At 46.8% G+C, this 23395-nt stretch overlaps 1 protein-coding gene across 1 annotated transcript in view; it reads right to left on the minus strand.

Annotated features, from left to right (window-relative positions):
- Positions 1-23395, minus strand: part of VANGL1 (VANGL planar cell polarity protein 1) — a 211457-nt gene that overhangs the window by 143226 nt on the left and 44836 nt on the right. The window contains exon 2 of the mRNA XM_069202981.1: positions 14665-14926. Within this exon, the coding sequence (XP_069059082.1) occupies positions 14665-14735 (71 nt within the window). The 5' untranslated portion in view covers positions 14736-14926. The remainder of the gene's footprint in view (positions 1-14664; positions 14927-23395) is intronic.

Genomic DNA, 23395 nt, shown 5'->3' on the forward strand with positions numbered 1-23395 from the left:
TTGTCAGGTGGGGTTGTGGTGATGAGGGACAGGAGGCTGACTGGTGTGCTGCCCTTGTGCAGGGGCCGATGTGTGTCGTGGCTGCTGCCACAATAAATGTGGGAGCCCTGATGGTGCTTAAGTACCCATGGCCACGGAGAGAACGAAAGGGCTCATGCAGTTGGTGTGGCACAACAAACAAGCCCAGAGTGCACTCCAGAGCCAGTCTCTTTTGTCACCAAAAAGATGAGCCCTCATAAAGGGCATGTCCGTACGGAACTAATCATCGCCAGAATAACCCGTAGATCTCAGCCAGGCAGGGCGACAAATAGCAACACTAGTGCCAATAGATCGCTCAAAAGAATCTGTGGTATCCAGGGTTCAACGAACTAAAGATGTGGCAATCTTGCACGGCTTGTGTCAGTACGGGACAAAGTTCTTCCTGGACATCTGGAATAATGGAAAAAAAAGACTCCAGAGAGCATAGGAACAGCAGCCTAAAAGACAGCTGGCATTGACAGACTGGAAGGACAAATCTGTGGAAGAAAATGTCCTCTTCTCAAATATCTTCACCCTCTCAGACTCCCTATCGGGGAGAGCAGTCGCAAAAGTGATAGGGTTCATCCTGCTGGCGGAAGCTTGAACTACCCAAGCTATCAGGGGAGGGATGCGAAGTTAGAAAATCAGGGCCACCTGGTGCAGGGTAATGGTAGGGTTGATTCTGGTGATTCACTGGGGGACCGGAACAAAGTTTGGTCCAGGGCCCTAAAAGGGTGTCAGTGAGAGCCTCATTAAAAGGCAGCAGGGAGTCCGCATTAATCTGCCCTGGTTGGAGGCTTCAGCCAGTATACTTGTGTTGACCTCCATGGTGAGTAGCTGAAGGTCGAGAACGTTAGCCTCCCTTCACATGACCATGTCAAAGGAGGCACTTTCCTCAGGGGCAGGGCTTGAAGGAGAGACTAGGTCAGTACCAGGTGAGTTATCGAGGCCAATGGCATCCTGGAGGATGGTCGGCTTGCCGAAATTTGTCTCCTGCATCATACGCGTTGTGTGAGTCTGTCCCAAATAGGGAATGAAGAGTGTTGTTCCCATCCTGTGGAACTGAGATGCTGAGAGGCTCAAAGGGATCAGGCAATGACTGAGGGTCAATGGGCACCTCTGTCTAGACTGGGTTGGTGAGCACAATGACTAGCACCTCAGCATCAGCGTGGATGTGCCAGGAACCGCTGTGGAGCCGGAGTCAGTAGTGGTGCCATGGGGCCCCCAAGTTTGCCAAAGGGATTTGGAAGGGATGGTATATTACAGACCACTCTGGAAACTCAGGTTGTGCTGAAACAAATTGCAGATGGGATCCAACGTTGACCAACTTCAGGAGCAACATCGAGAAGCATGATGATGATGCCCTTACACATTCTCAGGCACATTCCCCCTTGGATTTTTGACTTACTGAGGATTTGTAATGCAATGATGATTATCTACAGCGGGACCGACTTCTGGACCAGTAAGGGGATCAAGACCAACCTTTGGACTTGGACCAAGCACAATTCTTGGTCGTTCGATGCTAGGCTACACTGAACATCACCTCCCGGTCCTGAATGGCCTTCATATTCATCAATGTGCAATCAACGCAGACCTTAGAGTTGTGAGACGACCCCAGGCACTACAGGCAGTCCTGATGGGGATCTGTTACAGATATTTGCTTGTCCCAGTTTTGGGAGGTGGCATGTACCTTGCACACTGGCATTTGTGAAAATGCTGAGGTTAAGGGGGTCTCGAATAGACAAGAGGTAGCTCCGGATCTGTGGCTGGTAGCACGGAAAAAAGGAACTGACGTCAGTGTGGTGGAGTGGTGATTACAGAGGCCCACACGTCATTTCCAGAGTGGAACAGTCTCAATTTGGAGCCACACGGCACTACCTACTGTCGCACAGATGAAGTTTCTAGATCCAGTCTGTGTAAAATATTCAAAAGGTGAGGAATCTGCAGTTACAAGTGTCTTTCAGAGTCTTGGTTTATTTGTGATTTTTCCACTTGTTTGGTGTGTGTCCCCTTTTTATTTCATAAGGGAGGAGATGTGTGCTTGTTTACCTATCAGGGACACCTAAACGCGAAGGGGATGAAGTTTCATTGGCCGACAGTTAGCCACTGTCACCCGGCTGATGTGGGAGTTACATCTGCTTCTAAAAGGCTCATCCATGTATCTATCTTACTTGAATAACCCCTCTCCTAACAAAACTGTATGTCTGCACAGTACCGCCACAACTGGTGGTATTCCATTTTAGTCCTTTGTTTTGAATCAGAAAATAAGAGATAATGAAAATGTCACTTACCCAGTGTACATCTGTTCGTGGCATCAGTCGCTGAGATTCACATGGTATGCATGAGCTCGCCATCTGGTGTTGGGTCGGAGTGTTACAAGTTGTTTTTCTTCGAAGAAGTGTTTTCGAGTCACGGGACCGAGTGACTCCACCTTCTGTGCTCATTGCGCATGGGCGTCGACTCCATCTTCGATTGTTTTCCCCGCAGAGGGTGAGGTAGGAGTTGTACTATAGTAATAGTGCCCGCGCAATGAAAAATGTAAGTATGTACCTATTAAAGGATTAAGTAATATATACAAATGTACAAAATTGAAGGTAACTTCTGAACTGCTACAGGCTTCCGGGGAGGTGGGTGGGTCCATGTGAATCTCAGCGACTGATGCCACGAACAGATGTACACTGGGTAAGTGACATTTTCAGTTCGATGGCATCTGTCGCTGTAGATACACATGGTATGCATAGACTAGTAAGCAGTTAGTTCCCCATAAGCGGTGGTTTAGCCTGTAGGAGTAGAAGTTGTCTGAAATAGAGTTCTTAATACAGCTTGACCTACTGTAGCTTGTTGTGCGGATAGCACATCTATACAGTAGTGTTTGGTGAATGTGTGAGGCGTAGACCAAGTGGCTGCCTTACATATTTCCTGCATTGGGATGTTTCCTAAAAAGGCCATTGAAGCACCTTTTTTCCTTGTTGAATGTGCCCTGGGAGTAATGGGCAGTTGTCTTTTTGCTTTAAGGTAGCAGATTTGGATGCATTTAACTATCCATCTGGCTATACCTTGTTTTGATATTGGGTTACCTGCATGAGGTTTTTGGAATGCAATAAATAGCTGTTTAGTTTTTCTGATGTTCTTTGTTCTGTCAATGTAGTACATTAATGCTCTTTTGACATCTAATGTATGTAGTGCTCTTTCAGCCACAGAATCTGGCTGTGGGAAAAATACTGGTAGTTCTACCGTTTGATTTAGATGGAATGGTGAAATAACTTTTGGTAAAAATTTTGGATTAGGTCGTAGGACGACCTTATTTTTATGTATTTGTATAAAAGGCTCTTGTGTTGTGAACGCTTGAATTTCACTTACTCTTCTTAGAGATGTAATGGCGATGAGAAAGGCAACTTTCCAGGTTAGGAATTGTATTCCGCAAGAGTGCATGGGTTCGAAAGGTGGGCCCATGAGTCTTGTTAGAACCACGTTTAGGTTCCATGAAGGAACAGGTGGTGTTCTTGGTGGTATAATTCTTTTAAGCCCTTCTATAAATGCTTTGATAACTGGTATCCTATACAAGGAGGTTGAATAGGTAGTTTGCAGGTATGCAGATATTGCTGCAAGGTGTATTTTAATAGAAGAGAAGGCTAGCTTTGCTTTTTGTAAATGGAGCAAGTAATTTACTATATGTTTTGGAGTTGCATCTAGCGGTTGTATCTGATTATGATGGCAGTACCAAACAAATCTTTTCCACTTACTTGCGTAGCAGTGTCTAGTGGATGGCCTTCTGGCCTGCTTTATGACTTCCATACACTCTTGGCTAAGTTGTAAGTGTCCGAATTCTAGGATTTCAGGAGCCAGATTGCTAGATTCAGCGATGCTGGGTCCGGGTGTCTGATCTGTTGGTTGTGTTGCGTTAACAGATCTGGTTTGTTGGGCAGTTTGATGTGTGGTACTACAGACAGATCTAGCAGTGTTGTGTACCAGGGTTGTCTTGCCCAAGTTGGTGCTATTAAAATGAGTTTGAGTTTGTTTTGACTCAATTTGTTTACTAGGTAAGGAAGGAGAGGGAGAGGAGGAAAAGCGTAAGCAAATATTCCTGACCAGTTCATCCATAGGGCATTGCCTTGGGATTGCTTGTGTGGGTATCTGGACGCGAAGTTTTGGCATTTTGCGTTCTCTTTTGTTGCAAATAAGTCTATTTGTGGTGTTCCCCAGAGTGTGAAGTAGGTGTACAGAATCTGTGGGTGGATTTCCCATTCGTGGACTTGCTGGTGATCTCGAGAGAGATTGTCTGCCAGCTGATTCTGGATCCCCGGAATAAACTGTGCTATTAGACCAATCTGATGGTGGATTGCCCACTTCCATATTTTTTGAGCTAACAAGCTTAACTGCGTTGAATGTGTTCCTCCTTGTTTGTTTAGATAATACATCGTTGTCATGTTGTCTGTTTTGACAAGGATGTATTTGTGGGTTATGATTGGTTGGAAAGCTTTTAGTGCTTGAAAAACTGCTAATAATTCTAGATGATTTATATGCAGTTTTGTTTGATGTATGTTCCATTGTCCTCTTATGTTGTGTTGATTGAGATGTGCTCCCCACCCTGTCATGGAAGCATCTGTTGTTATTACGTACTCTGGCACTGGGTCTTGGAAAGGCCGCCCTATGTTTAAATTTATACTGTTCCACCATAGAAGCGAGAGGTAAGTTTGGCGGTCTAGCAACACCAGATCTAGAAGGTGACCCTGTGCTTGAGACCACTGTGAGGCTAGGCACTGTTGTAAGGGCCTCATGTGCAGTCTTGCGTTTGGGACAATGGCTATGCATGAGGACATCATGCCTAGGAGCTGTAGTATTGTTCTTGCTTGTATTGTTTGGTTTGGAGACATGTGTTGAATGACCCTGTTGAAATTGTGGATCCTTTGTGGAGTTGGCGTTGCTACTCCTTTTGTCGTGTCTATTATGGCTCCTAGATATTGCTGTACTTTGCTTGGCAGAATGTTTGATTTTGCAAAGTTGACGGTGAACCCTAGTTTGTAGAGGGTTTGTATGACTTGATTTGTGTGGTTTGAGCATTGTGTGAGCGAACTGGTTTTGATTAGCCAGTCGTCTAGATACGGGAACACATGTATTTGCTGCCTTCTGATGTGTGCAGCGACTACTGCTAGGCATTTTGTGAATACTCTTGGAGCGGTTGTTAAACCAAAAGGCAATACTTTGAATTGGTAATGTATTCCTTTGAATACAAACCTTAGATATTTCCTGTGTGATTGATGTATTGGTATATGGAAATATGCGTCCTTGAGGTCTAGGGTTGTCATGTAGTCGTGTTTTTTGAGCAATGGTAACACTTCTTGTAGTGTGACCATGTGAAAGTGGTCTGATTTGATGAATGTGTTTACTACTCTGAGGTCTAGAATTGGTCTCAGTGTTTCGTCCTTTTTTGGTATCAAGAAGTACAGTGAATAAACTCCTGTGTTTATTTGTGTGCTTGGTACTAATTCTATTGCATTTTTTTGCAGTAGTGCTTGAACTTCTATCTCTAGAAGCTGTGAATGGTATTTTGTTAAATTTTGTGATTTTGGTGGTATGTCTGGAGGGAATTGCAGGAATTCTATGCAATAACCATGCTGGATAATTGCTAGGACCCATGTGTCTGTAGTTATTTTGTCCCATGCTTCGTAATATTGACGTATCCTCCCCCCCACTGGTGTTGTGTGGGAGGGGTGTGTGACATGTGAGTCACTGCTTGTTGGTAGTGGTTTTGGGGCTTTGAAATCTTCCCCTATTCCTAGGGAATTGCCCCCCTCTATACTGGCCCCGAAAACCTCCCCTGTACTGTCCCTGGTAGGTGGGCGGTGCGGACTGTGAGGTGCTAGCTTGTGTGGCCTGACCCCGAAACCCTCCTCTAAAAGGTGTTTTGCGGAAGGTGTTATAAGATCCTCTGCTCTGCGGGGAGTAGAGTGCGCCCATGGCCTTGGCAGTGTCAGTGTCCTTCTTGAGCTTTTCTATAGCTGTGTCGACCTCCGGACCGAACAGAAGTTTCTCGTTTACTGGCATGTTAAGCACTGCCTGTTGAATTTCTGGCTTGAATCCAGACGTTCTGAGCCATGCGTGCCTACGGATGGTAACCGACGTATTAATGGTTCTTGCGGCCGTGTCTGCTGCATCCATGGAGGAGCGTATTTGATTGTTGGAAATGTTTTGACCCTCCTCAACAACCTGTTTTGCTCTTTTTTGCAGATCTTTTGGGAGATGTTCAATGAGATGCTGCATCTCATCCCAGTGGGCTCTGTCGTATCGCGCTAGCAGCGCTTGTGAATTTGCGATGCGCCACTGGTTTGCTGCTTGGACAGCAACCCTCTTCCCGGCTGCATCGAACTTCCTACTTTCTTTATCTGGGGGAGGTGCATCCCCAGAAGTGTGTGAGTTTGCCCGTTTTCTGGCAGCCCCTACCACCACAGAGTCTGGTGGCAGCTGAGAGGTGATGAAGACAGGGTCCGTAGGAGGCGCCTTATACTTTTTGTCCACCCTAGGCGTCACTGCCCTACTTTTAACTGGCTCCTTGAAAATGTCCTTTGCATGGCGTAGCATGCCTGGGAGCATCGGCAGGCTTTGGTAGGAGCTGTGGGTTGAGGAGAGGGTGTTAAATAAAAAATCATCCTCTACTTGTTCCGAGTGTAGTTCCACATTATGGAATAGAGCTGCTCTAGCCACCACTTGCGAGTAGGCTGTGCTGTCTTCCGGTGGTGATGGCCTAGTTGGGTATGTGTCTGGGCTGTTATCAGACACTGGTGCGTCGTACAAGTCCCACGCATCCTGATCTTGGTCGTCGTGGCTCATGGCGGTGTGAGCTGGCGAATGTGACGGGGTGTAAGTTGGCGAAGCCGGAGTTACAGGTGGAGGCGAGGGAGGAGGTGTTACCTTTTGTGTTGTTTGTTGCTGAGGAGTAAACTGAAGCGTTCTCTTTCGTTTGACAGGTGGGAGGGTACTGATCTTCCCAGTCCCCTGCTGAATAAAGATACGCTTTTGCGTGTGATCCACGTCAGTGGATTGCAGTTCTTGTTCAAATCTATGTTTCTTCATTTGAGAAGACATAGAATGCTCTTCGGTATAGGAGCCAGAAACAGGGTCTGATGTCGCTTTTTTCGGCTCCGAAAGCCCTGTCGATTGTTTTTTCGGCTCCGAGGTAACCTTCCTCTTTTTCTGTGCCGAAAACTCTTGGCCTCTATGGTCTTCGGCGCCACTGTCTCGGCGTCGATCGGTGTCGACACCGAACTCTCGGTGTCGATGCTTCTGTTTAGCACTCTCTCGGTCCCGAGGAGGCTGCGTGCCGGTGTCTCGACCGAAGTCGGACGATCTCGACACTGCATGGGCCTTTTTCGGTGCCGATTGTTGGTCACCGAGAATTTGGGTGGAGCCATGGCCGGTTGGCAGTGGCGTCCCCTGGGCCTTCTTTCCTTTTTTAAGGTTTGATCTCGACGTCTTACTCACAGTTCTTGTAGAGTGTAGCTCGTCGGAGTCTGAATCCTGGATGGAAAAGGATTCCTCCTGTTCCTCTTCTGTCTCGAACTGTGGACGCTCTTTTGGCGTGGACGCCATCTGGAGTCTTCTCGCTCGACGGTCGCGCAGAGTTTTTCGGGACCGGAACGCCCGACAGGCCTCACAGGATTCTTCGCTGTGCTCGGGTGACAGGCACAGATTACAGACCGAGTGTAGGTCCGTATAAGGATATTTGTTGTGGCATTCGGGGCAGAATCGAAACGGGGTCCGATCCATCGGCGTTGTCCTCCACGCGGTCGGGCCGACTAGGCCCCGACGGGGTGCCGAAATCTACCCCGAAGGGCACCGAGGCGCTTCGATGTTGAACGCGTCGTCGTATGTGTCTATCTCTAACCGGATCGCAACGATACCGTCGAAAATCTTCCGTCTTCAGCTAACTTTCCGTTCCGAAACTCGGAGCGACAGGAACACGTCCGAACCCGATGGCGGAAAGAAAACAATCGAAGATGGAGTCGACGCCCATGCGCAATGAGCACAGAAGGTGGAGTCACTCGGTCCCGTGACTCGAAAACACTTCTTCGAAGAAAAACAACTTGTAACACTCCGACCCAACACCAGATGGCGAGCTCATGCATACCATGTGTATCTACAGCGACAGATGCCATCGAACACTTAATTTCATTTTGGAGATAGAAATACTAGTTCTATGGCATTTTTGATCGTAAGGGTGCTGCTTTCCAAACAAAGCAACTCTTGATGGTATAGAGGTACCTCCTTGGAAGGAATTGATGGAGGTGTTGACTTAAACCTCAGAGAATAGCCATTCTGCACAACATTTAGCACCTGTTTACCTAATACAATGTTCTGTCACCCATTCAGATAATTGGCGATGTTTCCCTTACCGGCATGTTGAAAATAAGAGAGGGGAAAAAGGGAGTCGCTAGCTGTCAATGCTTGAGGTGCCACAGAACATTCTGCCAAATGAATCCTTGCTTCTAGCTTTCTTTTACAGCTGATGCTGTAAAAAGCTGAATTAAAATAGTGTTTTGTTACAGCAACTACTATGACTGGATCTGTAGGTGAATCAGACCTCAGAGAAAGAGGGTCCTGTTTAGGAGGCTTATATTGTGTAATATTGTTAGGGCAGATTTTGCTGTGATTGGGGTGAAAGTTTGATTGCTGGCTGCAGCACACCTGAGACCAGAGAAATACGTGGTGAGCTGCTGCATAATGGTACAAAGTCTTGACTGTGACTGAAGGCTTTGGTTGAGACATAGGTGCAGGAATACGGAGCTCGTCAGCCCGGCTCACCAATACTTTGTTAAAAGCGCTAATGTTGATCGGTGAAACCACTTCAGGTGGAGATTGACAAACGGGGAGAATATTTATTAACTGAAAAGGAAGAGTCTGAAAAAGTGTGAGAAGATCCTGAATGTCTAGAAGAGCAGGAACCGTGAGAGGGCCTAGAACGGTAAGTGATTTGTTCTGAACCGTAACGTTGATGTGATCTGTTGTATGGATTTCTAGAACAGCTTTCGGTTGTTCTGGACCTGTCTCTGGCTGACCTTGGAGTTATACCAGGTGCCACAGGCATGTTCAAAAAGCTTCAGAACAGCTGGTGCACACAGCACAGGCAGATGCGCTATTAAGTGGCACAGGCTTGTTTGACAAAGAAAACACTGGAGATGCAGGTGGTACTGGAGACTGAAGACATGACGCTCCATGTTTAGGTGCGGAAGCAGGACACCGCTGGAGATATCTTCCTGAAACACGGGTAGGTGCTGGAATACCCTGAATCAGGCATATGTGGAACTCTTCTTCTTTTTAAGCTTGTGGACAAAATCTGCAGAAAGATAAAATGATCTGCTTGGAAGAGTCACTTAAAATCGAGACACTGTTCAACATCGACTTCCTTGTACTTGATGCTGAACAGATAATGAAAGAACATATCTTTGATGTCATGGTGCTCAATGTCCATTTCATGCATCTTTGCTTCTTCCTCCATGATCTTTCCCTGAATTTGGTTCTCCTTTGAAATTGAAGAAAGAACAAAGTCAGAGGAGAAACAGTCTCCATGTCCCCTGAGTATTCTAGACACCTGTTTTGCCTATGTTGGTCCTCTTGAAAGATGCTCAGCCTTATCTTCCCAGTCATTTAAAATGCTCCTCTACCTATTCTTGCAGACTCTGTGGAGCCGGGACGATGACTCGTGAATGCACACAATACAGACTGCATGGAGGTCTCTTTGGGCTTTTCTCTTCCATCCTAATCACTTCACAAAAACAGTGGTGTTTTGTGAAGGAAAATATGTTCTTCTGTCACGAAACAGAACTAATATGCTGCTGGTCTAAACAATGTCAAATGAAGAGGTTTTTAAAAAGTTCGTCAAGACTTTCAAAGCAAAAAACCTTAGAAAAAGGGGGAGATCAGTGGTCCAGGATCCGGTCAGCAGGTGCTGGAAAAAAGAACGGGCTCAATGGCAACATCCAGGGCAGGATGGGCACTGGCGGCGTCTCATTCAGGAAATGAGCAGCAGAGGTTTCCTTCAGGCTTAAGCCTATCAGGCTGCATTGCCCTGATTGTTTTGTAGCCTTTGTTTAAAAAAGGGTTTGTGGACAGAGTTTTCAGGTGAACAGATGAATTCTAGTGACTATTTCTTTTTAAGAAAGTTTTCTTTTTTAAGTACCTGAAAATTAGCCTAAATAGCCTTTCATAGTCTGTACTAAAAATAAATACTTTTCTTTCAAAAATGGTTTTCCTAAAATAAAAGTGAATATAATTTTTTTTTCATGTAGTGTTTGTAAAAATATGCTACAGGATGCAGTGCTTAAAGCTAATAAAGCATATTTTCTGGAGGAGGAACTTTATTTTCAAACTGAGGAGAAAAAAACTATCTTTAAAAAAATGTTAAGAAAACTGACAAACTCGAACTGAGGAGAGAAAAACTGCATAATGCAAGCAAGTAGAATAGCACTGGGGTGATTGAGAAAGGAGAGGGAATAGAAAATAGGGGATAGGTACAAAGTAGGGATAGAGGTAAATTGATTAAAGGCAGGGGTAATGCTACCTGGAATAGCAGTGTGTAGAGAGGTAGCAATTGTAGGGTAAAGGCAGGGGAAGAAGTACTCTACCCCTGGCTGGGGAAGATGTATCTAGTATCCTAGGTGGAGACTACGCTACTACGGTGTAGGTGGGGCAGAGTATGGGTAGGGGAAGAGGTGCAAATGTACTGACTAGGGTGGAGCTGCCGGTTAGTTTAAAGCTAAGGTACAGGGATCAGGATAAATGAATGAACAGGGGTAATATGATGGTATGGCACAGGTGGGGGAAGATATACTAAGGCATTAATAGAAGCACTAGGTCCGTCTTGGGGTACAAGTGTGTACACAGGGTATAGCTATTAAAGTACATGCATGGGGCCGGGTATGAAAGTGTAGATGGGAGTAAAAAGGTGAAGGTACTAGGATAGAAGTATGGATAGAAATACTAAGATTTTGGCAGACGTGGTAAGAGATACTATTGTTTAGGTAGGAGTAAAAGGACTAGGTCATAAGGAGGGAGTAGACTGTTGTACAGATACTAAAGTACAGGCAAGGGTACATGTGCAAGTACAGACTCTGGGGTACAGGCAGTGACAGTCGGATACGAAGGGGGTTGCAGTACTAAGGAGTAGGCATTTTATAGGCTTTACATATACGTGGTGCGGTACTGGCGGAAAGGTGCTAACCTAAAGTGAGGGTAGAGCCAAAGAGTACAGAAAAAAACGGTCAAATATACAGCATCCATTTTAGGACATCCTCATTCGTCACTCCTCGTCCCTGCTTCTCATCCCTGCTTCTTATCCATCATCCCTGCTTCTTATCCATCATCCCTGCTTCTCATCCATCATATATTATCCTTACTTCTCTTCCATCATCCCTACTTCTCATCCCTGCTTCTCTTCCATCATCCCTGCTTCTCATCCATCATCCCTGCTTCTCATCCATCATCCTTACTTCTCTTCCATCATCCTTACTTCTCTTCCATCATCCCAAGCAATCAGTGTGAAGGTGTGTTTCACAAAACTGAAAATGTGTTGGTATGACTGAGGGATGAGGAATGAGGGGTAGGGATGATGGATGAGGAGTAGGGATGATGGCTGAGGCATGAGAAGTAGGAATGATGGAAGATCGATGAGAATTAGGGATGAGAAGCAGGGATGAGGGATGAGAAGCAGGGATGAGGTATGAAAAGTAGGGATGAGAAGCAGGGATGATGGATGACAAGCAGGGGTGATGGATGACAAGCATGGGTAATGGAAGAGAAGCAGGGGTGATGGAAGAGAAGCAGGGGCGATGTATGATGGATGCCAAGTAGGGATGATGGAAGAGAAGTAGGGATGAGAAGCTGGTATGAGGAGTAGGGATGATGGAAGAGAAGCAGGGATGGTGGATAAGAAGTAGGGATGATGGATGAGAAGTAGGGATGATGTACGATGGATGAGAAGTAGGGATGACGGATGAGAAGTAGGGGTGACGGATGAGAAGCAGGGGTGATGGATGAGAAGCAGGGGTGATGGATGAGAAGCAGGGGTGAGAAGTAGGGATGATGGAAGAGAAGTAGGGATGATGGAAGAAAAGCAGGGATGATGGAAGAAAAGCAGGGATGATGGAAGAAAAGCAGGGATGATGGATGAGAAGCAGGGAGGATGGATGAGAAGGAGGATGGATGAGAAGGAGGATGGATGAGAAGCAGGGAGGATGGATGAGAAGCAGGGAGGATGGATGAGAAGCAGGGAGGATGGATGAGAAGTAGGGATGATGGAAGACAAGTAGGGATGAGAAGCTGGTATGAGGAGTAGGGATGATGGAAGAGAAGCAGGGATGATGGAAGAGAAGTAGGGATGAGTGATGAGAAGCAGGGATGATGTATGAAAGATGAGAAGTAGGGATGATGGAAGAGAAGTAGGGATGAGAAGCTGGTATGAGGAGTAGGGATGATGGAAGAGAAGCAGGGGTGATGGATGAAAAGCAGGGATGATGGAAGGATGATGGATGAGAAGTAGGGATGATGTACGATGGATGAGAAGTAGCGGTGATGGATGAGAAGCAGGGGTGAGACGCAGGGATGAGAAGTAGGGATAATGGAAGAGAAGCAGGGATGATGGTTGAGAAGCAGGGATGATGGTTGAGAAGCAGGGATGATGGTTGAGAAGCAGGGATGATGTATGATGGAAGAGAAGCAGGGATGATGTATGATGGATGAGAAGTAGGAATGATGGATGAGAAGCAGGATTGAGAAGTGGGATGAGGAGTGAGGAATGAGGATGTCCTAAAATGGATGCTGTACATATAAGAAGGGGAGGAACCAAGAAAGAGGGGAGAGAAAAGTGTGGAAGGAGGAGGGTTTAATCTACAAAAAAAAAAAAAATCATAGATAGATAGGGAACAGGAATACTTATGGTACAGACGTTACCCCACTTTCCATAAAAGAAATAAAACGTCTATACGACTGTGGAAAAAAACAAAAGTGCAGGAAATCTTTCTACATGAGGGCTGTCACTCGCATTGATTGAACATCCCGAAAATGCCATTCATCTGACACAAATTGAGGAAATCAGCTTGTGGACAACAGTTTACAGAAAGGTTTCCTCAAAGATGTTCTTTTTCAGAATCACACATTATTTGCAGCGTGTAGACATGGTCACGCATGGATATATCTAGGGGAGATGAATACTTGGACTAGACTTCACGTGAAACCATGCAATCTCAGAGCGTGCTACATTTGCCAACTGTCTTCCGCTTGGGCGTGCTAGACCGTTCTACGGCATCTTTGGGATCTTTAGTCGCTCCCGTCCTTTTACTAACCCTAAATACATGTCGGATTCGAGTCATCCACTCCTGCTCTACCACACCTGGTTTTGAACATATCTGATTCCTACTCCTTAGAAATTGATCCTCATTGGACTCTTCTTTACAACCCCAGTTCTTAACTTGAATATGTATTTATGCACGCACACACACAAATTCTATTTAATTAATATACATGTATGAGCAGGTTTCCAAGGTTTTCTTCGGAGCTTACCACAACCACAAGATGCCAAGGCTTTCCAATGCCAAGGCTGCCTAGACTCCATGCCGCCTCAAGCACCCTACACTGTAGCTCAATTATTGCAGCTTCTTCTTTATGTTGAGTTCTCCCTTTGTCTTCATTCCTTTGTCTTCCTCCTCTTTTATCTCTTATCTGACTTTCCCCCTGGGCCAGTTTCAAAATACGATGATGAAACAGAAATCCTGGGCCTAAAAAATTAGTTCTGGTGCAAGCCACTCTACCTAGTCACAAATTTAGTGCTGTTTAACCCACATGCATTTCTTTATTTGTGGAATATTGAGTGACTGCTCTAATTGGGAGGTGATTATTTGATCAATCTATAGAGCCAATAGACACGGTATGGTTGAGAACATCGCTTACAGATGTTCTCGACCTAAGAAAAGAAGGAGACCGTTAGCACTGACTGACACAACGTCACCTACTGCACATCGCTGGACCACTTGTGGATGTTGAAGCCATGAGACGTGGTAGAGATGATCTAAAATCCAGACTTTTCTCAAATTCATGGTCAATTATTGAATGTTGCTGTCAAGTGGTGTATGCTTTAATAACCTTTTTAACTGGTGACAGTGGGGCGAAATGTCAGTGACAGCGGTAGGATATTTGAGAGTACAGAAAATGTGACAGAAGTGAACAGACCACGTGTTGGAAAGACAAATATACACTGTGGTGCACGTGACAGCAGTTTTCTTATGTACACAACAGTTATATGATAAGAAGAAACAATGTACGACAAACACACTCAAAAGTTTTCAGACAAACACAGTACAGTAGAGGGAAGAGGAAAGGCAGCAGAACAGGAAGAGCCACTCACAACCAGAGCAGATACAGCACACAGCAGGCAGCAGCAGAGGTAGTTTTCTCAAAGCATGGGGGAGAACAGTGCAAGCTTCCTTCACACAGTCTGGACAGCAGCTTAAGCTTCCCTCCCACACAGAATGGACAGATGCACTGTACGCGTCCCTTTCACATTCTGGGCAGCAACAATGCAACTTTCGCTCGCACAGGAAACAAGCAACAGCGGTGCCAGCCTTTCAGTCTCAGAATGCTCAGGATGCTCGCTCGTACCCTTGCCGATGACCTTTCTTGGAGCGCCCAGAGTAGTAGGAGTATCCAGAGTAGGTGGACTCCGTGTCCATGTCAGCTCCCACTTCAACCTCCCACTGAGGAAGCCGTTCACCTATTTTGACCACTTTCAGTAACTTAACAACGAAGAGGACCTCCGCTGGTCAGCAGTCTGAGCCTGGCTGCAGAGGACTTCAAAGTGATGCTCAGTCTGGCAAGTGTAGGGTCTCCGCTGCGACATTGAACTGCGGAAGGAAAGAAAAGACTAGCATTAGCACAATATGAACAATAACCCTGTGCAACAGCAGATCATCACACAAGAACCCTGAGCAACAGCAGATCATCACACAAGAAACCTGTGCAACAGCAGATCATCACACAAGAATCCTGAGCAACAGCAGATCATCACACAAGAACCCTGAGCAACAGCAGATCATCACACAAGAACCCTGAGCAACAGCAGAACATCACACAAGAACCCTGTGCAACAGCAGACCATCACACAAGAACCCTGTGCAACAGCAGACCATCACACAAGAACCCTGTGCAACAGCAGACCATCACACAAGAACCCTGTGCAACAGCAGACCATCACACAAGAACCCTGTGCAACAGCAGACCATCACACAAGAACCCTGTGCAACAGCAGACCATCACACAAGAACCCTGAGCAACAGAAGATCATCACATGAGAATTCAGAGATGCAGCAGATCACAATAGGACCCAGAGCACCATCTGGTCATCACACAACAGTCCAGAGAAGCAGGTGCTCATCACCCAACAATCCTTATCATCAGCAGATCCTCACCCAACAATCCAGGGAAAAAGCTGATCATGGCACAACAATCCAGAGAAACAGTAGATCAGCACAACAATACAAAACTAGCCATGAGAGAGCTTAAAAATATACTGAATGGTGGGAGAGGTTATTATTCCCCCCCCCATCCTAGTGTGGGGACCCAGACGATGGACAGAAAGAGTATGCCGTCCTGAACATTTTGGTGGTGGACCCATTGTCCAAGGACCAGCACAGGCTGAGTTATGGGCAAAAGTGTGTTGTAAAAGGAAAGCCCTGCAAAGCATTATGGGGCGAGTTTCCTGAGTGCAGTGAATACTGCAGTATCAGCTCTGACTGTGCCGGAGAGTCGCATTGAGGGTTTCCCTTGTGCTTTTTTCTATTTGAAAGGTGCCAGTTTGTATATTTTTGAACTGCTAAACTTCAGAAGAATGTAGGAATGGGGTGCAAATGTAACTGATGTTCATGAAAAGGGCTCCAAACTTTCGGTCAAGTTCGGGCTATATAAATAAATAAAAAAGAATCCCCCGCCAGCTTGCAGCCTAAAGCATTTACCTAACAAAGCAAAGAAAGGAACAAATGAAAGTAATGGGCGTGGTGAAAGCCCACAGAAGATTACAGCATGTCAAGAGACAGCGCATGCGCGCTGCCTAGGATCGACCGAAAAACAGCTGAACATCACACAAGGATCCAGAGCAGCCACCAAGTAAAGTGCTATAAATCTGAAGCCATTGCAGCGTCACAGAAAGGAAGGGCAGCTGCAAGGGATACCAAGCCTGAGGCAGTCACAGGCCGTGACAGATTACAGAAGAGCTGACTATAAAAGAATGCCGAACATTCCTGAATTTGCGAAGACTACAACTTTGTGCAATTCACAACTTCAAAAGGTTTGTACATTACCATAGGCAAAATTTCCCACAAATGTTTTTGATAAGAGATTTATCCTGCAAACTGTTTTTGTGGGAACATTATCATGCGAATAGTAGGTTTCATGGTTCTTTTTATTTACAACCATGCCATCATTAACCCCTTCTGTGCCGCGGACGTAGTGGTTACGTCCCGCGGCACAGTGCTGCTGTGCCGAGGACGTAACCACTACGTCCTCGGCGCACAGCCCAGAGGGAGCGCTCTCGCTCCCTCTGTGTGCTTCCCTCCCACCCCCCAAAGTCGGGGATGGAAGGGGAAGCCCTTCCCCTTATACCCCCGACCCCCCCACCCCCCCCATAATGACGTCAGCGCGCGATCGCGCGCTGACTTCATTATGGGATCCTCGCCGCACAGGAAGCCATTTGCTTCCTGTGCGGCGACGAGAGAAGAGGTAAGAATCTCTTCCCGGTGGGTGGGGGGTTGGGGCTAAAGAGGCACCGGGGAAAAGGAAAGGCTTTTCCTTTTCCCCGGTGCCTCTTTGAGCATTCCTGCTGCCCGATCGCATTGCGATCGGGCAGCAGGAATGCCCACTAGACACCAGGGATTTTTTTTTTTTTTTTGTTTACTTACCTGTTTCTGGCACGCGGGGAGCGGCCCCTTGGGCAAGGGTCGCTCCCCTTTGGGGGGCAATTAGTTACGGCCATTTCTGCCCCCCTTGGGGGCAGATCTGGCTACTTTTTAGCCAGATCTGCCCCCAAGGGGGGCAGAAAACACTAGATCACCAGGGATGTATATAGTTATGTGCATTTATGTGTGGGGGGGTGCCCCCTTGGGCAAGGGGCACCCCCCCCCCCCAAGGGGGCAGAGAACTGTTGGCCTTTTCTGCCCCCCTTGGGGGCAGATCGGCCTATTTTTTTTAGGTCCATCTGCCCCCAAGGGGGGGCAGAAGCCACTTAGGCACCAGGGATTGTGTGTGTAGTGGATGGGGGGGGGGCGCCCCCTTGGGCAAGGGTCGCTCCCCTTTGGGGGGCATGTCTTTTCGGGCCATTTCTGCCCCCCTTGAGGGCAGATTGGCTACTTTTTAGCCAGATCTGCCCCCAAGGGGGGCAGAAAACACTAGATCACCAGGGTTTTTTATTTTTATGTGTATTTATGTGGGGGGGGGTGCCCCCTTGGGCAAGGGGCACCCCCCCCAAGGGGGCAGAGAACTGTTGGCCTTTCCTGCCCCCCTTGGGGGCAAATCGGCCTATTTGTTTTAGGTCCATCTGCCCCCAAGGGGGGCAGAAGCCACTTAGGCACCAGGGATTGTGTGTGTAGTGGATGGGGGGCGCCCCCTTGGGCAAGGGTCGCTCCCCTTTGGGGGGCATGTCTTTTAGGGCCATTTCTGCCCCCCTTGAGGGCAGATCAGCCTATTATTTTTAGGCTGGTCTGCCCCCAAGGGGGGCAGAAACTACTAGAACGCCAGGGATTTTTTTTATTTGTTTATTTTTGTGGGGGGGCGTCCCCTTGGTCACGGGGCGCCCCCCCAAGGGGGGCATTGACCTGTTGCCCATTTCTACACCCCCTGGGGCAGATGGGCCTATTTTCTTAGGCCCACCTGCCCCCAAGGGGGGCAGAAGCCACTTAGACACCAGGGATAGTGTGTGTGTGTGTGTGTGTGTGTTAGTGGATGGGTGGGGCCTTGGGCAAGGGTCGCCCCCCACTTTGGGAGCACATGTACCCAGGCCATTTCTGCACCCCTTGGAGACAGATCAGCCTATTATTTTTAGGCTGGTCTGCCCCCAAGGGGGGCAGAAACTACTAGAACACCAGGGATTTTTTTTTATTTGTTTATTTTTGTGGGGGGGCGTCCCCTTGGTCACGGGGCGCCCCCCCAAGGGGGGCATTGACCTGTTGCCCATTTCTACACCCCCTGGGGGCAGATGGGCCTATTTTCTTAGGCCCACCTGCCCCCAAGGGGGGCAGAAGCCACTTATCCAGGGATAGTGTGTGTGTGTGTGTGTGTTAGTGGATGGGTGGGGCCTTGGGCAAGGGTCGCCCCCCACTTTGGGGGCACATGTACCCAGGCCATTTCTGCACCCCTTGGAGACAGATCAGCCTATTATTTTTAGGCTGGTCTGCCCCCAAGGGGGGCAGAAACTACTAGAACGCCAGGGATTTTTTTTATTTGTTTATTTTTGTGGGGGGACGTCCCCTTGGTCACGGGGCGCCCCCCCAAGGGGGGCATTGACCTGTTGCCCATTTCTACACCCCCTGGGGGCAGATGGGCCTATTTTCTTAGGCCCACCTGCCCCCAAGGGGGGCAGAAGCCACTTAGGCACCAGGGATAGTGTTGTGTGTATTTTTTTTTTTTGTTGTTGTTTTTTTTTTTTTTAGGGCTGTCCCCTTTGGCAATGGTCGCTCTCCATGGGGACACACTACTAAAGGTATTTTCTGGCTTCCTTGGGGTAGACAGGTCTATTTTATTAGTAGGCCCATCTGCCCCTATGGCAGAATCCACTTAGGCACCAATTTCTAAATGTTTGATGGTGGGGTGTTTGTCAACTGAAGAAGTCTTTGCATTTGTGATAAAAAATGTTTTCCTCCTTTTTGTTCTAGTTCAAAGCTTTTGCTTTCTTTGCTGTGGCTCCTTGCGGTTTTGGCAGTGGTTGACCTGCAGTTTGCACAGTTGCATGTTTTAGGTAAGTAAAAACAATTTACTGCAAAGGAGTATTGTTGCCATGCATGAATGACATGTTTGTAGGGGGTGTACTAAATGCAGGATTGTGTGTGAAATTGTCCTTAGGTTTGTGCACAATGATATTTGTTTTGTCTTATTTCTAATTTGCCTTTCTTTCTTTATTTTTAGTGGGATATCATTGGTGATTGCTGTGTAGTTGCTGGTGAATCAAGCTTTTTCAGGCAAGTGAGCGGTATAGTTTTTGAGTTTATAACTCTTACTAACAAAGCTACACTTTGTCACTTGTCTTACACAGTGCTGGTTGTTGGTGGTGAATTTGTCCAGTTAATTTTAGCAGGAGATATCATGGCTAGCCGCAGGATGACCGCTCAGCAGGTGGTTGGTATGCTTTTTGAGTCACAGTCTGATCATGACTATGAGACAGACTCTGCATCTGAGGCAGAGGAGGAAGTCAGAGATTCTTGCAGTGATGTTTCTCTTGGAGGGGAATCTTCTGATGATGAAGCCACACTCAGTGCAGACGAAGGGCCTGTTTTAGAGGAGGACATTGATGTGCCAATAGTGCAGCAACCTGGGGCTGAAAGGTTTCCCGTTATAAGACCTGATGTCTGGGTTGCCCCAAACATGCAGCAGCCAGAGTTGCCTGCCTTTACTGGTCTCCCGGGGTGTAACGCCAATACAGAGAACTTTATGCCTATCAATTTCTTTGAGTTATTCATGGATGATGTGTTTTTGGAAGAGATTGTTGAGCAGACTAATTTGTATGCGGAGCAGCATTTGAGGGACAACGCTGCTAGACTTAGGCCACACTCTAGAACTGCCCAGTGGATTCCCACAAATTTGGAGGAGTTAAAGTTTTGGGGTTTGACTTTTTTGATGGGGTTGATAAGGAAGCCGTCACTGGCTTCTTATTGGTCTACTAGTCCCTTGATGGCAACAGCTATATTTCCAGCGACCATGAGTCGTAATCGGTATTTGCTTCTTCTTAGGATGCTGCATTTTGTTGACAATGCATTAGCCTTGCCACGAGATCACCCAGATTCTGACCGTCTTTTTAAGATTAGGCCTGTCCTTGATCATTTTGTAGATCGGTTTTCGGAGGTCTATGTTCCAGGCAAAGAGTTAAGTGTGGACGAGTCTTTGGTCCTCTTCAAGGGTCGTTTGTTTTTTAGGCAGTACATTCCTAGCAAAAGGGCACGATATGGAATTAAATTGGATATGCTGTCTGAAAGTAGGACAGGATATGTGTATAGTTTCCGTGTGTACACTGGTAGGGATTCCAATATTGACCCCCCTGGTTGTCCTCCCACTTTTGGAGTTACAGAGAAAATTGTGTGGGATCTTGGTAGACGACTGTTCAACAAAGGTCACCATTTGTATGTAGATAACTTCTACACTGGTGTGCAATTGTTCAAGGAATTGTTTAGAGTGGACACAGTTTCTTGTGGCACAATCCGTTCTAACCGGAAAGGCTATCCAAGGGAGCTTGTCTGTAAAAAACTTGAGAGGACAGTGCTGTGCCTTGCGGAACGAGGAGCTGCTAGCTTTGAAATTTTCAGATAAGAGGGATGTCTACATGCTAAGTACCATCCATGATGAGAGTACTTCCCCTGTGACTGTTTGGGGCCAGGTTGCTGAAGTGCGCAAACCTGTGTGCATTTTAGATTATAATAAGCACATGGGAGGTGTAGATAGAGTTGACCAGAGGTTGGAACCTTATACTGCTATTCGTAAGTCTTACGTTTGATATAAGAAGTTAGCACTTCACCTCTTCCACTTAGCAACCTTCAATGCTTTTATTGTGTTTAGGGATAGGTCTCCAGAGTCAAAGATGACATTTGTGAAATTTCAGGAGTCAGTGATAGAGAGCCTTATTGTGGTGGAACAGGCCAGAGTTCCTAGAGAAGCAGTGGTGGAGGATGTGGCTAGATTGAAAGATCGCCACTTTGCTGAGCACATTCCTCCCACACCCAAAAAAGACTTTCCAGCTAAGAAATGTAGAGTGTGTTTTTGAAGAGGTATCCGGAGGGAGTCTCGCATGTACTGCCCGGATTGTCCTTCAAAGCCTGGGCTGTGTGTCGGTGCTTGTTTTAAGAATTACCACACCCAGAAGAATTTCTGGGAACAACCATGAGTGTAAACTCATGTCTGTTTTGTATTTTCATGTGTTTAGTTTCATGGTTAGCATTTCTGTCATGTTCTTAGTTAGAGCTTTTGTGTTTGTAGTTTTGTAATTCTTTCTTAGTTAGGGGTTCCTCTGTTAAAAAAAAAAAAAAAAAAAATGATGCCATTGTGGGTGGAGTGGGGCTTGGCTGAGAGTGTACATATTGACTTGCTGTTGGCTACTGCAACACACTGCCAGCCAAACACCAGTCCACACACTCCCATCAGCTGGTGTGATTGTTGTATCAGGCACGTGGGCGTATGTAAGTGATGGGCCCTTGAGTGGCGCTGTCTGTCGATGTGAGTGTTGTAATGTGCTGGGCCCGTGGCTGGCGGTGTGAATGGCCTTGTGTGTGTCATGTATGAAAGTTGTGTGAATGGACTGTAAAGCGGTTGGTGCCTTGTCGCGGCTTTACAGCTCACGAGCTGTGAGTCATTGGTTCAGTTTTTTGCCTTTCAGTTACTAACAGTGCATTTCATTTTTGTGAAAGCTCTTGTTAGTAAAATTTGATCCACTGAACCATCACTCACCCTCGTGCCAAATCCAACCAGTATGTGTGGTAAAAATGACAAAACCTGCTCCGCTGTAATCAGGCGTCGCAGCACACCTGTGACACGCTAGGTGCCTCAGGTGGGACCCCGATGATGAAGCATGCCACCAACTTGGTTGGGTGAGGGGTCTTTTTCACATAACCTAACTGTGTTTCTTTTCAAAATGTTAGTGTTTGGCACATCACGGACGTATGTGGGCACATCAAAACGATATATTACAAAACTACCTGTGTTTGGGGGGGAGAGGGCACCTATGTTTTTGGTCCTGTGTGCGGCCTTCATCTAGGGAAACCTACCAAACCCAGACATTTTATAAAACTAGACACCCCAAGGAGTCCAGGGAGGTGTGGCTTGCGTGGATCCCCCAACATTTTCTTACCCAGACTCCTCTGTAAACCTCAATGTGCTTAAAAAAAGCATATTTTCCTGACTTTTCTTCGTAGGATCACCACTCCAGCACAAAATTCCTACTCCCCAGTGTTCCCCTCAGCCTCCCAAGTAAAATGACACCTCACTTATGTGGGTCCCCAAAGCAGAGTCAGTCTAAAGATGTATAAAAGAATATGTCCTTATAAACTTGCTGTGCTATCCCCTCTATCTCTACAAGTTTTGGGCCTTATTCTGTTGCAGGCACCTGGCCCACCCACACAAGTGAGGTATCATTTTTATCGGGAGACTTGGGGGAACGCTGGGTGGAAGGAAATTTGTGGCTCCACTCAGATTCCAGAACTTTCTGTCACCGAAATGTGTGGAGAATGTGTTTTTTTAGACAGAATTTGAGGTTTGCAAAGGATTCTGGGTAACATAACCTGGTCCGAGCCACACAAGTCACCCCATCTTGGATTCCCCTAGGTCTCTAGTTTTCAGAAATGCACAGGTTTGGTAGGTTACCCTAGGTGCCGGCTGAGCTAGAGGCCAAAATCTACAGGTAGGCACTGTTTTCAATGAAAAAATGTGATGTGTCCACGTTGCGCTTTGGGGCGTTTCCTGTCGCGGGCGCTAGGCCTACCCACACAAGTGAGGCATCATTTTTATCGGGAGACGTGGGGGAACGCTGGGTGGAAGGAAATTCGTGGCTCCTCTCAGATTCCAGAACTTTCTGCCACAGAAATGTGAGGAACATGTGTTTTTTTAGCCACATTTGGAGGTTTGCAAAGGATTCTGGGTAACAGAACCTGGTCCGAGCCACACAAGTCACCCCATCTTGGATTCCCCTAGGTCTCTAGTTTTCAGAAATGCACAGGTTTGGTAGGTTTCCCTAGGAGGCGGCTGAGCTACAGGCCAAAATCTACAGGTAGGCACTTTGCAAAAAACACCTCTGTTTTCCTTCACCAATTTGGCTGTGTCCACGTTGCGCTTTGGGGCGTTTCCTGTCGCGGGCGCTAGGCCTACCCACACAAGTGAGGTATCATTTTTATCGGGAGACGTGGGGGAACGCTGGGTGGAAGGAAATTCGTGGCTCCTCTCAGATTCCAGAACTTTCTGCCACAGAAATGTGAGGAACATGTGTTTTTTTAGCCACATTTGAAGGTTTGCAAAGGATTCTGGGTAACAGAACCTGGTCCGAGCCACACAAGTCACCCCATCTTTGATTCCCCTAGGTCTCTAGTTTTCAGAAATGCACAGGTTTGGTAGGTTTCCCTAGGTGGCGGCTGAGCTAGAGGCCAAAATCTAC

This window comes from Pleurodeles waltl, chromosome 8, assembly GCF_031143425.1.
Source record: "Pleurodeles waltl isolate 20211129_DDA chromosome 8, aPleWal1.hap1.20221129, whole genome shotgun sequence".
Taxonomy (NCBI): domain Eukaryota; kingdom Metazoa; phylum Chordata; class Amphibia; order Caudata; family Salamandridae; genus Pleurodeles; species Pleurodeles waltl.